Source organism: Belonocnema kinseyi, chromosome 2, assembly GCF_010883055.1.
Source record: "Belonocnema kinseyi isolate 2016_QV_RU_SX_M_011 chromosome 2, B_treatae_v1, whole genome shotgun sequence".
Taxonomy (NCBI): Eukaryota; Metazoa; Arthropoda; class Insecta; order Hymenoptera; family Cynipidae; genus Belonocnema; species Belonocnema kinseyi.
The window spans coordinates 30,704,870-30,720,438 of NC_046658.1; the positions used below are offsets into that span (position 1 = coordinate 30,704,870).

The 15,569-nt window shown below is 35.4% G+C and overlaps 1 protein-coding gene across 1 annotated transcript in view; it reads left to right on the top strand.

The window, feature by feature from the left end:
• Positions 1-15,569, top strand: part of LOC117182623 — a 235,821-nt gene that overhangs the window by 20,942 nt on the left and 199,310 nt on the right. Inside the window, exon 2 of the mRNA XM_033375723.1 lies at positions 3,009-3,604. Coding sequence (XP_033231614.1) covers positions 3,009-3,604 — 596 coding nt within the window. The remainder of the gene's footprint in view (positions 1-3,008; positions 3,605-15,569) is intronic.

A 15,569-nucleotide genomic window follows, 5' to 3' on the forward strand; every position in this document is an offset into this window, starting at 1 on the left:
ACTCATTTATCCACTCAAAATATTTGGTGCATTTTGTTTCAATAGAAAAAAATTATCCTTAAAAAATGGGGTGGCCCTATAAATATGGGACACACTGTATACCAACTGCGTTATGGGTGGAATCAGCTGATCGATATGAATAAACATTTTTGATACTCAATTTTCGGTATGCCCATCAGTGCCGTTTTCGATTTTTGTATTATCTCCGATCGGCTGCTAAAACGCGTTCCGCGTAGTGGTTTTTTTCATTCGATCGAACAAAAAAAAGTCACAGGGAGCTAAATCTGGCGAATTTGATGGCTGCGGAATTGTATTAGTTGAGTTTTTGGTGAGAAACTCACGGATAATTATGGCATTGTGCGACGGTGCATTGTCATGGTGCACTGCAAAAATCGAAATTCGCAAAAACACAGATGCACTCAAAATTGCGTTACATTTACAAATGTCAAGCTAGACAGCTGAAATTCGCAGGGAATATTGTTAAAAGGTGTGACAATCTACAGAAACGAAAAAATGTGAATCGGACAGCAGAGGGCGCCACACGGTGATGATTCCGGGAACTTTTTGATCAAGGTGGTATGCATGTCGTAATTACTTGTAACATCGGGTTCTATAATTTTAAATCATATTTAACCCCAAATATATTTTGACGTTTTTTCTATCGTTAAAACAATGATAAATAAGCGACTGGGATTGATAAAGTTAATACTTATGTGGAGAGTAACTGTGTTTATGTATTGATAGTACATTTGACAAATGTAAAGGATGATCAGAAATGCTAGTTTCGCCCATGAAGAAACAAAGTTTTTCAAGTTCAAACCGTACTTTACCTTCATTTACTTTCATGACTTTAAATTTTATATCCCCAGCCGTAAAAAGTCCAATTCTAATTTTAAAGTTCCGTTCAGAAATATTTTCTTCAAATTGTATTGCGAAAATTAAAATTATCTGAGAAGACTTTTTGCGTTCACTAAAAAAGTCATTAAAAGTTGAATTTTAATACGAACAACTAAAATTAAAAAATTTAATTCGAAAAGTCTCTTAGAGTTCTAAAAAGTTTAATAAATTTATGTTTTCTGCATTTCCGATTACATGTTAAAACATCTATTTCTCAATGTTATTATTCAATGAGAAAGCCATTTACAGCTGTGTAAACGGGCTCAATTTCTAGATAACCAGTAGACAAAGAAAATATTTCTGCATGCATTTTAGTTTTGAATGAAAAGTTTGTAGTTTTAAGTATAATCGCAGGGCAATTATTTATCGTTTTTTGAACGATTGTTTTACCATGTAGGAATTGTCTAAAAATATTACTTAAATTATCAAATCCGCATAGTATTTTTGATCACGTCACATTTTCCCTTAGTACTTTCGGCATTTGATAATGCGGTGAAAGATTCGAGCAACAAGCGCGGTTGTGACTCAATATTAGAGCTATTTGACATCATGCGTTATTAAAAATTAACACGGGAGATTGTTGTCAATCCCAAGAACTGGCCGGGCTAAAAGCAACATTTACCAAGCTTGCGCTGCTGTTGCCATTAGCACAAGCGGCTCGTGTGGGTTATCGAGCGGTGAGTGCGTTGAAAACTATGGCTCTTGCTAATCCAAAATTTTGTATTTTCACACTAACCGCTCGTGTCATAAGCAGTGACAGCTCTTGCCGCGGTCGCTCCATGTTGGTCAAACAGAAGCGTTCTGTAACTTTCTGAATTTCATGAAAATATTCTCTTATTGCATCCGGATCCTTATTTCCGATTAGTTTTATAAGAGAAAAAAATAAACAATAATCAACTTTATGGCTTCAAAATTTTATTAAGCCGTTTTTTCGATACTGGTTAAAATATGTGATTTTGCCGCTTGGGCAAATAGATCTCCCTGTAATAATCCTTAATTTTTAAAGTGACAACACAGAACGAACAAGCTATACTTCTGGTCCTCCAGTAAAAAAAAAATTGAAATTAAAAACTTTCATTTTGCTCACCATCCCTGAGTAATCATAGTATATTACATCACAAGTAGGGTTAGGCACGTCTTTACCGCGGGGAAGTCAATGTTCGCAGGACGAGTAGAAAAACCATGGTCGAAGGCCATGGTTTTTTCTCGTCATCCTGTAAACATTGAATTCCCCGCGTAAAGACGTGTGTAACTCCACGAGTGATGTAATATATTTCATTCTAAACCACCATGTGGCTTAGTCCCCTGAAAAGTGAGTGTCCGAAAACAGTTTTCCGAAATGATGCGAGTCGCCAGATCGTCGTATAAAGTAAAAGTTTTTTTATAATGATGAACACTGACCGAAAATCCTTCTATTTTCTCCGTCTGATAAATTCCTCGAAGGCTTGCTAATATTTAATTTTGAGTATGCGAACATATAGCACTTTATGACGTAATTGCTGATAATTGAGAACATTCCATTGATGACAATCCCATCAATCCCGGCGTCAATTCTCGGAATTCACGCCGCGCCGCAGGTAGGTGTAAGATGAGGTGCGCGGGATCTGTGATTGTCACTCAGGCGTGAACAAACAAAAGCGAAGCGGACTATAATGAGTTAGTTCCCACCCACTCTCAGCCCCAAAATCGGCGCTATAGAAGAGTTTTACTGTAATTCGTTTCGAGGTGAAATGCATTCAGCGTTATTCAGTGGCCATTTGTGGAACTAATTAACTGACTGTGCGGTGGCTTGCGACTGCGACTGCCGTTAGCTGGGCGGCATCGTGAAGGGCTATCTTAACCCTTACTTTTCTGGGGGCGTAATAGGCTCATAACATGGTGGTTTTAAATAAAATATATTTATTTAATTCGGTCCTTTTGCTGATCTGTGCTGCTCGCCTTTGGATACTGCGCTATGTCTCAAACGTAAACAATGTGAAAAATATTGTGGAACAATAGTAAATCTCCCACAAATACAAGTAGTCAAACCTTAAGTGAATCAAACGGTATATAAATATCTGCAAAATTTAGTTTATGTTTATCGCTGTACCATGGATCTCATTTTTGCGTAGACCCTTCAAATCCGGAAAAGCCCCTTCAGACGGTACCAGAAATTCAAGAAAGCCTGATTCAAAGCTCTATCTCAACGCTTCCCTGCACAATATCGAAATCGTCAGGGTCCTTTTCTATCCATGAGTCTTCAAAGAAGCCAAAACTCACGGTTAAGTCAGAATCAGAGTCCACCGTCTCTTCTCCCAAGTCGCCGCCGCTAGAGCCGCGCCGGAAGTCGCTCTTGGAAGAGAAACGCGCCATTTTTCAGCGACGCCACTTCGATTCCTCTAAGGATACCTCTGGTGATACCGTATTCGCTGTCACAGTAGACGAGGAATTATCGAGTAAGACACCCCTAAATCCCAAGGAAGTACAACAAAGGGAGAAAAGTAAAAGGAAAGCGCGACACATTAGCGTCCGTAAATTCGACACCTTCTCGACATTTGAAGGTACTTTTGACGAAGATACGGGAGTTGGCTACCTTGCGGGAATCGAGGAGAATCACCTCGAAAATTACGAGAATCAGAACGAAGATTACTTTAATTTTCAGGACAACATGGCTTATGTGCTCGCCGAAAACGCAGATAAATCCAAATGCTTCATTAAGGAAAGTGCGGTGAGAATTTTGCATTACTGTGGTTAGTATATGCAGTCCTTTATTTGACATAAGTATTATTTATATTTAAAAGCTTCTCTGTCGCTGGTATGTGTGTTTCTGCTAGATGCCGATTTGAAAGCTTTCTGACAATGAGCCTATTTACACCGCAGCAGTTTTTGATACGGTTTCAGAAATTGCTACGCTCGTAAACCATTTAGAAACGTTATATTTATGACAAACGCTCCTGATTGGTTGCAAAGCGTAGTAGTTTCTGATACTGTACTAAAAATTGCAGCTTTGTAAATAGGCTCAATTTCTAGATAATCAGTAGACGAAGAAAATATTTCTGAATGCATTTTAGTTTTGAGTCAAAAGTTTGTAATTTTAAGTATAATCACAGGGCAATTATCAGTCGCTATAAAAAATGATGTTCTAACCATTTGATATATATTTTTGTATTTTTGCCTGCAATATTAGAAAAAACACTTTTTCATTAAACCTTATAAGAAAAATTTACCTCGGCTGGAAAAGAACCGGGTCATTATCCGATTACACCGCCGAGGGTGCGGTATAGATCTGTGCGTTTCTCTTACGTCGTGTTGCAAAGTGATACAATAAATATATTTCTTATCTGTCAAAGAGTTTATTTTACTTAAATTCGAGTGGGCTGCGGAAATTGTCGAAATCATTGAATTATTAATTGGCATCTAACTTATGATTGTTTGGTTTTGTCCAGGTGAGTAAATTAACGAGAAAAAATTGTATTCACAAGAGTATAATTTAATTAAAAATAATCATTATCTGCGAACGAAGTGGGATTTTCAGACTGATTACTAAAACATGGTTGATTTTAATTACGGATCTCGATTTTATTTGCAGACTTCGAGGAAATGACGCGTCGCGAAATGACACAGTCGCCAGGCGCAGAAGGGGATATACATGGCGGTAAATTTGAAAGTATACATACTAAACATTTTGTGAAAATATTGAAAATTGTAACATTTCTGCTGATGCACATAACAAAATTGATAACAGTTTTATTTAATAATTTAAAACATTCAGAAAAATGTAATGTTTTTTTAAAGAATTTAAAACAGCTTATTTATGTTTCACTGCTCTAATAAGTCTTTATATTTAACTTTTCAAGTGTTAATTCATCTATCATCCATAATTACGTCTTTTATAACATCACAGCTCTTAAGAAATGTGTAATTTTGACAAAAAAATTATCCTGGCCGCCTCAAATTAAGCTGATGTCTAAAATTATAATAATTATGTCTTAAAAAGAGCCATTAAGGGTCTTTAATTTTAAAACAGAACACAATTATGGTTAAACCTGAGACAGCAAGATTTGTGCATTAAAGAAGAAGGTAATGAAGCTTGCTTTAGCCCAGGCCTGTCCAGAGAGGGGAGTTCGACTCAATCCACAAATGTTTGATTTCTATGACCAGTCTCTCTACTCAGCTTCGGCGGTGGTCGGTTTCTAAAATGGATGGGAGGTATCCAGTGCTGTAGAGACATAGTATCTCGGAAGGTGTCTCAGGGCGACTGAATTTAAAATAAAATGAAGTAATTGGGAATTTAATTAATTAATGTATTAGCAGTAAAAGAATGTATAATTTAACGTGAAACATATTAATTGAATAACTCGTTATTGTGAGAGATTACTCAGCGAAATTTTCAACTTTACAATTTTTTTAAATAGAGAATTTTAAGGCTTTTTTGATTGAACTATTTAATTCTCCTATAATAAGAAATAAAAGAGGCAATTACGTTTTCTACACTATATTATTTGTATTGTAATAAATTCACATTCAATGTATAAACTTTTATAAACATTGAAGGGCAATGATTTCAACATTTCTATAACATTAGCTTATGCTTTACAAAGAAATTGTCAAAATTATGTGAAATCAGGATCTTGCAACACACCTATTAAAAGTTATGGCGCTTATATATTGCCTTCATTTATTATTGCAAAGTAAAATGTAATAATATATCAACTATTTATATTTTGAAGTTGTTGCAATATTGATAAAATCATATTCCTGTCGAAAAAAGATTTAATATTTCAAGCTCAGGATATTAGTAAACATTTCTCTTTCATTTATTAAAATATTGAATTTCAAATTAGTAGCCCTAAACCTAAAGCACCTACTTCAAAACTTATCTGCGGTATTGAACTCTGCAATCTGCGTCACGTGGCACGCACCACGAACAACCACGAAGCCTTTCCGGCAGCGAGTGGAGATTGGTGGTGGGGTTAAGTTCCAATATCGCTTTTCGTGTCCTTATGACGATTCTCGTGGCTAAGACATGTGGCGTTTGAGTCGAACTCTCCTTTCTGGACAGGCCTACTTTAGTCCTCAACGACTGAATAAAGCGAGCAGAAATGATACGATTTTCAATATTTTCAGACAATGTTTAGTATATATACTTTCAAATTTACCGCCATGTATATCCCCGTCTACGTTTGGCGACTGTGTAGACACTCACTAATTTTCAGTTTGGTTATTTGAAATTAACAAAGTGTTCCAAGAGGTCAGTATAATTCCTGAAGTTAATTTCAACGATAAAATCAATGGTGACCTTCATTTTGACCTTGAAGTTGACCTTCATGGATTTTTGAAGGTCAACTTTGTTTTTTAAATGGAAACCCCCTTTTTTACGTCTGCAATCGATAGAGCGGAAAATTTTACGTTCAGCTACGTACCCAAGTCATAGCTCAATTGTAACGTTTAAGGTCAGTTAGAGGTTATTTGAAATTAACAAAGTTTTCCAAGAGGTCAGTGTAATTTCTGAAGTAAATTTTAACGAGGAATTCGTTGGTGAGCTCTGTATTGATCTTGGTTACAGCGTTTTGAATATTGTAAAATCATACGGAAATTTTTCATTAAAAGTTCTATTCCTCCCCGAAGAGTTATACAGTCCCATATCGTTTTTCGATACCTAAGTCAATACCTAAGGCGACACCATAAGTTCTATACCGTTTTTCCATTCGAATATTACGAATCGAAATTTAATTTACGTATTACGAGTACATACTTACTATCTTTCGCTAAAAGATTATTATGGCGCAAGCTAAACTTTCGGAACGAGAGAGGGTATCTGTATTAATGATGCGTGGTTCGGGAGATCGAGTTCGATCTTATGATCAAATGCGTTTGCTTTTTAATCGCACTTTTCGTAATGGAGAAGGATTAAATCCTGTCTCAAAATCAACCATTGAAAGAATTGTAAGGCGCTTTATGAATCATGGATCTACCAAGGACCTTCAGAGAACTGGTCGGCCATAATCTGCAGGGTCTGAGGAGATGCAGTTAGACATAGCCCAAGCATTTGTTGAAAACCCACACCTTAGTTTACGTCGAGCTAGTGATTAGCGTGACGTTGTTCCTGAGACAGTGCGAAATATTTTAAAAAGCATTAATTTCCATCCTTACAAAGTTCATCTGGTACAAGAGCTCAATGAAGACGATCCTGATCGTCGGGTTGAATTTTGTGAAAGTATCATGGAAAGAATTTATAAAGATCCTCTTTTCTTGTACAATACAGTATTTTCAGATGAATTTACTTTTACTTTAAAAGGTGAAGTGAACAGGAAAAATTGTAGATATTGGTCCGACACAAATCCTGATTGGATGTTGGAGAGTCACACACAATATCCACAAAAGTTGAATGTTTGAGCCGGTATCTTGAATGATATATTGATAGGCCCTTTTTTCATCAATGGTAATCTCAATAGCCGTGCATATGAAGAGCTTCTCAGAAACCAAAGTGTACCAAGAATAAGGGAGATTACAGGCGATCATTTCCAAAATATTTGGTTCCAGCAGGACGGAGCAGCGGCTCATTACAATAGAGAGATTCAAGCATATTTGGATACTCAGTTCTCTCAAAGGTGGATTGGAAGAAGGGGTAAAATCGAGTGGCCTGCTAGTTCTCCTGATCTGACGCCTCTGGACTATTTTCTTTGGGGTTATTGAAAGAGCAAAGTACACTCAACGCAACCGCAAGGCTTAGATAAATTGCAGAATCGCATTTTTCAACAGGCTACTTTGATTGATAGGGAGATGATTCGTAATGGTGTAACTCATTTTTACAATCTCACAGCTTTTTGTCAAGAAGTTCAAGGTTTTCAGTTCGAACATCTTCACTAAAGCGTGAGAGGCAAGGGGACTCACGCTAATCAAGCACCCCGAAAGGTTAAAGCCAAGGATACTCACGCTAATCAAGCACCCCAAAGGGAACAGAATTTACTACGTCCACGTCGTTGTACATGAGTAACGCTAAACATAAACGTAAACTGCTTGGAAAAAATCTTGAAAAAACCTTGAAGATCAATACAGTTTCCATTTAAAAAAAAAAACAAGGTTGACCTTCAAAAAACCATGAAGCTCAACTTCAAGGTCAATATAAAGGTCACCATTGAATTCCTAGTTGAAAATTAATTCAGGAATGACCTTCACTTTTTTGAAAAATATTTCACCTGAGGAAATATCTAACCGTCCAGGGACTTTTTAGACACCTTGTATATCCGTGCATCTTCGGATCAAGTTTATCATAGTGTTCATGGTTGCGTTCGAAACTTCAAATGAGACATGTGGACTGAGAAGTAAACATCCACCTTTTTCTGTGCTAATAACATTATGGAATAGCTGCTGAGGGACAAATACTATGAAATAGTAATAATATTCTGCGCTACCAGTGGGCGAAGAGTGAATTGTGTTTAACGCTTATTTGCGATATAAAAAAGGTATTTTATCAATACGAGGTGTGTTCAAAAAGTAAGGTGACTTTTCAATTTTCGCGGGCTACGTACATTCAAGTTAAAAATTTTTTTTTATTTTGTTGGTACACTCGTCACGATCATATATTCACAGTTTTGACTATATAGCTAGAGTTGTTTTTCTGGCATAGGCGTAAAAGATTAGAAGGGTTTGGTGTGCTCGGCGATTTTCTTCTTTCGAAAAAAATGGAGCAATGAGTTTGCATTAAATTTTGTGTGAAAAATGGAATCCAGTGCTCTAAAACTCTTGAAATGTTGACGGTTCCATACGGTGGGTCTACTCTGAGTAAGAAAAATGTGTATAAGTGGTACAAGCTGTCCCAAGAAGGCCGAGAGGATGTCGAAGACGAACCTCGCCCTAGACGTCCCAGCACGTCAACAACAGATGAAAACGTTCAAGCAGTTGAAGAAATGGTGTTGAAAAATCACCGAATTACCACCAGAGAAGTTGCTGAAGATGATGGCATATCGGTTGGCTCATGCCATGCTATCTTTTCGGACGTTTTGGGCATGAGACGTGTGTCAGCGAAATTTGTTCCAAAACTGCTTAATTTTGATCAAAAGATCCATCGCATGACCATCGCTCAGGAGATGTTGAATGAAGTCAATAATAATCCTGATTTTCTCAAAAGGGTTATAACTGGGGATGAATCGTAGTTATATGGTTATGACGTCGAAACTAAAGCCCAGTCGTCTCAGTGTTGATTCAGTGTATTTGTTTGAAGTCTCGTTCAAGTTTAAATTATACTGTTAGACATAAAAACACTCATTCCGCACATTTTATTTTAGATGTTATATTTTCAATTAGATGCTGCCCTACATTTATTATCGGTTGATCAAACCAAATTTTGAGATGAAGTCCAGAGAAAATATTTTCTAAAGTAAAAAAACTCACTAAAGACTTAATTAATTAAATATCGGGCAAGTTATATTCCTTCAAGATATTTTTTGAATACACCTATATCATCATAATGACTCAGAATTAATTGTAGACGGATGAATTGCCAGTCTTGAGATAAGGTCCAGAGATTACGATTTTTCAAGAATGTTGATTGAGATGCACCAGCTGAGATGCACCAATTCCATCGGCAATTCCTGATACGTATTTCGTCTAGGATCGATCTGTAAAAAAAACAATGGAAATCAATTATTACATTCAGAAATAATGTGTTACTTATTAATGAGTAATTATTCTTAAGTTATTGATAAGTAATTATTGTTTAAATTATTAATGCCGACACTGTCAGTAATAAACATACAGACCGCAAAGCATTTCTTTGGAAAGGAAAAATCAATCCAAAGTATAATAGACCTGCGGGGCCGGTCTGTTATTATTTCAAAAATTATGTTCAGATTCACCTTTTTGCTCTGATTGCTGTAAGTAAATGTAAGTAATGCCAATTTAAAGTTTTCGCAGAATATTATTACTGTTTTATAGTATTTGTCCCTCAGCAGCCATTCCATAATTTTATTGGCACAGAAAAAAATTGACGTTTACTTCTCAGTTCACATGTCTCACTTAAATATTAATTAAACACTTTTATTATTTGTAATTCATGGTTGTTTCAAAGTCAACTTTTTTTTAAAAATAGGAACGCCCCTTTTTGACACCGGAAATCGAAAGAACGGAAAACTTTACATTTAAATATGCACCTAGATCATATATTCCGGATGACCTTAAATGACACCCTAAGGTCATTTTAACTCCAAAAATGTTTTTATGGCTGTAAGAATAGCATTATTGGATTGCATTGGATTGGCATGATCAAACTTAAGTAAGTTTTTTTTCCAAAATGTGACTCAGATGTTGTATGAAAAAGAAGAAAACATATTTTCTTCTCTAGCCAAATGTGTATCCGGGGGTTTTTGGTATTTATTTCAATTTTTGAGTGGCGCCAGAAGGCGCTTCCGTACATTTTTTTTGATTTTATCGCCTATTTTGGGGGAAATTGACGACATTGGGCGAAAATCGATGAATACTTGTCTTTCTCATAACGCAATCACAAATTTCAGTGTAGAAAATTAGGGAAGCACCCATGCACGACCTATACCGAGTGTATTCAATCTAAGAATAAAAATTTGATTTTTTCTTTGTTTACTAGCTAAATGAACAAAACCTATTTTTTCAAATAAAGTAATAAAAGAAAAAATCGAATTTTTAGTCTTAAATTGAATACAATCGATATAGGTCGTGCATGAGTATCCCACTAATTTTCAATCCTGATCATTTTGTGCTATTTGAAATTGGTGATTTCATTATGAGAAAGTCAAATATTCGTCGATTTTCGCAACAATTTCGTCAATTTTCCCTAAAAAAGGCGATAAAATAAAAAAATGTACGGAAGCGCCCTTTGGCAGCACTCAAACATAAAAATAAATGACAAAAATAAATTCCTCGATCCCAAAAATCTCCGGATACACATTTTGCTAGAGAAAAAAATGTGTTTTTGTCTTTTTCATGCAACATCTGATTCAGTTTTTGGAAAAAACTTACCTTGAAAAATTGGGAGGCTCGAAATTCATCATAGAGGTATGGTTTTTTGGGCGAAGATTTTTAAAATGATCCAAAGTAATTTGAAGGTCAATTGAAGTTTACAGCTGTTTGTTGAAAACAACATTTTCCGCCAAAAAAAATCTCTGCCCTTCAAATGACCTTGAAAAGTGCGTTCAAGGTCAACATTTTCAACGTCTTTGTTACATTGGAGTTGAATATTCCTCATAAAGGTACATTAGCGTTAGACTCTCGCTCATATACGCACGAATATGTATACCGCACCTAATTGATACAGTCTGAATATTGTATAACTCAGAAACTAAAACTTTAACTGATTTTTGCAAAATTAGTTTTCGAATTATTTAAAAAAATTTGTATACGGCTATATAAGTTCAGACACTTGAGTCTGGAATACCCTGTATATATTAGGGTGGCCCAACTAATCACAAATAAGAATTTCTTGATTTAAAATAGAGCAAATACGGTGTAAGATGGCAAGTAATTTTTCATAAGCTTTTCTTACTCTTTCCTCAATGTAAATTAAACACTTACTCATTTTTTTAAATTTATTCTCGATAGTCTCAAAAATATATTTGAGGCTCACAATGAGCCTCTAAATATTGTTATTTTATGCCATTTTTCATATACCTAAAACTTTTGCATAATATTTCTGAGTAATAAAAATGCGATAAATGCAATATTCACTGAGATGTAAACAATCACATAAAATGTCAAATAAATTTACTTATAATTTCCTGACCAAAGTCGAAGAAGTAAAAATAGGAGAAATTTTACATTTTAAACTCCATCGGATCTAAAAATGACTGGAATTTGTCGCGCATGCGCAGTTTGATGATGGCTTACCTTAGGCACTGGTGAAAAAGCTATGCAGGCGCAGTTTAAAGATGATGTAATTTAGACACTGGCATATGTAACTTTAAGCACTGGTGTTGATATCTTAACGCGTTTGTAAGTTTGCATATTTAGTGTTGTGGATTATATTTTATACTGTATACTAGCGACATCTGAAGGGGTTTAAGCCTCTGGCTTATGCTGTAAAGTTCACACTCGCACACAATCACCTATTTTGCGCCTATTTTGCGCCTAGGAGAACAATTTGGTGATCACGGCTGTTGAAATTTCTCAAATGTGATTTTTGAACCACATAATATAAAACGGTCACAAAAGCGACCGTATCGACTTAGGACCAATATAAGTCTGAATTGGGTGTTTTCAGAATTCCTTAGTATTACCTAGGTTTCATTTTTCTCTTTCGTTCAGGAGCTTGCATGCTGTGTGAAAGAAGTCCCAGTTTCTGTTGCACAACGCAATATAATACAATTTCTTTGTAAAGAGCGCATAAAGCCCAGTGATATTGTGCGCAAGATGAAGTAGCAGTTTGGTGGTACAACATTATGAAAATTCAAGCCTTTGCGTGATACAAAAAGTTGATAGAAAGGCGTGAAAACGTGCAGAACAAGTCTTATGCGCGGCAGCCCAGAATGAGCGTCAGGAGGGAGGGGGTGGTGAAAAAAGTGTGCCGCAACGATTTTTTATGATCATAAAGGGCCTTCCATAAACCAAGTGGTTGCTTTAGGGGGGGGGGGCACGAAATGCCACGCTGGTGCACCTGGGGGGAGAGGGGGTACGTGCCCGAGCCACGTGGTTTTATGTTCAGGTGTAAAAAATAATAATAAAACACATAGCGTACTCCTTTTTTTGAAATAGCATGCGGAGTCCTAAATTCGATCCCTGCGAACCGAACTGAGTGCCCCTTCCCCAAGTTCCCCAAGTATTTTTGTTTTTTTAAATCAGTTAACGAGTCGAGGCAAGAAAATTCGTGGTTGCTACCACTCACATTGTTTTGTTTTATTTTCGTTTTAAAAGAAATAGAAAAAAAACAACGTAGCACCCTAGGGGGTAGGAGGGGATCGACGATAATGCCAGGGTGGCCACATGAGACGAGGGGGAAGTCCAAAAGTTGCAAAAATTGGGCCACTGTATGCTATTCTAAGCTTTTGGATAAGATTAAGGCAGCCTACAAGTCCAAAATAGAGGGGCACTCTTATCCGCAGTACGCTAGGCCTCATACCACCACTCTTATTGAAGCAAAATTGCAGGAAATCCACTGAAATTTTCTCTAAAATTCTGTCCTTAACTGTAGTGAAATTCATATAGAAAAATAATAAGTTTGTATTTACTAAACATTTTCAATCCATAAAAAGTTATACAAAAATACGGTTAATATTTGACTGCCCTACGTATATACAGTGAGTATGGAAATCTTTCGTACACCCCTTTTTTGATGACTGATAAATTCTCTTAATTTTAACTATGTCAGGGCTAAAAAAAATTATTTTTAAAGCGTTGCTTTCTCCCCAAATTCTGTATAAAATGAGCCCACTCTCTAAATATGAGTTAAGCGTTAATGTAACTCCTCGTGTAACACTTTTACTTAAGTAGTAGGAAGAATTCCTTAATGAAATAAATATATTAATTTTCGGGCTGTAAGTCTGCTAAATCAATTATGGGAGAAATATACTGTAACTCTTATAGGAAGTACTTACTTAACGGGTTTGTACATGACAGTCCAATTGATAAATTTGACATAGTGCAGTACTGCCAACCCTCAAAAGTGGTTATTTTACTGAATCGATAAGTTACGTTTCACTGATTATCAGTGACCCATTTCTAGCTATTTGAATTAGTGAAATTTCAGTTACAATCGGTGAAATTGAATTAAAAATTAAAATTAATTCGGATTTAGAGAGCAGTATGAAGCCAAATCGTCTATTTTTAAAGTAGATATTACAAAATAAGTGTAAATATCAATGTTTTCTTAAATGTTCAATAACTTCCGAAATAATTAAATAATGTAAATGTTCTTGGGCTCATTTTGAAGCTACTTTTTCACCGTATCATAGCAGCTTATGAGTCTAAATCGGGAAAATAGCCTTATCGAATTGGAAGGAATTAAAGTTGTATAAAAAAAGTTGAAAAAATTGAAATATTCAATTGAGTTCAGTTTAGTGTATTGTAACATAAATTAGGGCCAGTGCTCAATTACAAGGAGGATGATGACTAACACTGACAATTCTTTAGTTCCTTATTTAAAATACCTAGTTTACTTATTTCTACATTAAAACAAATAATGTTACGAACACAACCCAAAGGAACGAATCTTTAAAAAGTGTATCATGAAAATAAATAAATTATGTATCAAATTACTTGAGTTCATATTTAAAATCTCCACCGGGTTCTCGGGTTCTTAGAACCATTCAAATGTAGTTTACAGAGTAGGCTCAGTTTATTGCAGTTGACTTCTTTAAACAAATAGCCATTAGACGAGACAATGCTCTTAAAAGTGCAAGAATATTTTAAATTGTTTGTCGCAAATAAATCGTCGTTTATGAACGCTTATGAACGTTTATGAACCACCTAAATGCCCTGACCACACAATCACATTCAAAGTAAGTAAGGACGTTTACTATGTGGCCATAGGGAATATAATTGTATAAACTCTAGCATCCAATGCAACCCATTTGGCATTTGTGTAATGCAAAAAAGTACTATATAGGCGATTTTAATTCGGTTTCCAAATCTCCCGCGCTCGAGATCTTGCTCTGATTGGTCAAAGGCTTCGAGGCTCAGAAGACATGCGCAAAATATACGTATAACCAAATTTTGAAAAAAGGTTATGTTCGCCAGGATTTACCGCACATTTCGAATAATTAATTAGTTACGAATTAAAAACAATGTAACACAATATTCGAATGTGCACATACAAAAATTCTCGGGACGTGGTTTCTTTGGAAAATTTTTCTTAAATATTTGTTTGCGTAATCTTTCCTATTAGTTGAAATCATTGAATTATTTGAAATCTATAATTAGTAAAAAAATATTCTAAAATGTTTGAAAACCTTTTCAAATCTTCCAAATGTTTCAAAATCTTTGAAATTTGGTGAACTGTAACCTTTTTAAAATCTTGGCAACCTTTTACATCTTTTAAAAGTTTAAAAATATTTGTGAAATTGTAATAAAATATTTAAAGTCTGATAAACACGCCTTTATGAAATGTTCAAAATTCTTAAAAATATTTTAAGATCTTTGAAACATTTTGAAATCTTTATTAATGTTTTGTAATATCGTGTATACTCAAAAACCGAGTGGTGAAACTCTTGAAAATTCCGAATTATGGCCATGGCTCATTCTAATAGACCTTTTTATTCTAGACGTCGGCAGTGGGCACAAACCAAAATTTTACGTCATGTCCGTATTTTCGAACAGTTTTGTGTTGTAATGTATGAAAAGTATTGTTCATAAAGACAAAAACAAAAAATTAATTTGCAAATAACAGAGATTTTTAAGGTAGAACATTTTTAAGTCTATTAAAAAAAACGGCGAAAAAAGTGCAAAGAGTGCGGCGACTAAGGCCATTATTTGCATCTGTTGGCACCTGTTATCTTCTAAAAAATGCTTAAAAATTCAGCGAAACTCACGGCTGATGATGTTACAGGTGCAAAATTATATCATATTATATCATAAGGACAACCGCAGGATTTCGCCGGGAGCGGGTGCTAATCTGAAAAATTGCTCCAGCTTCCAGCGAAATCGCGGTAAAATTTCAGCCATAACCACGTCTCACAACCGTGAGATAGGTGGTTACAGTCTGCAAAGGAATCAATACGACGATCCAGCAA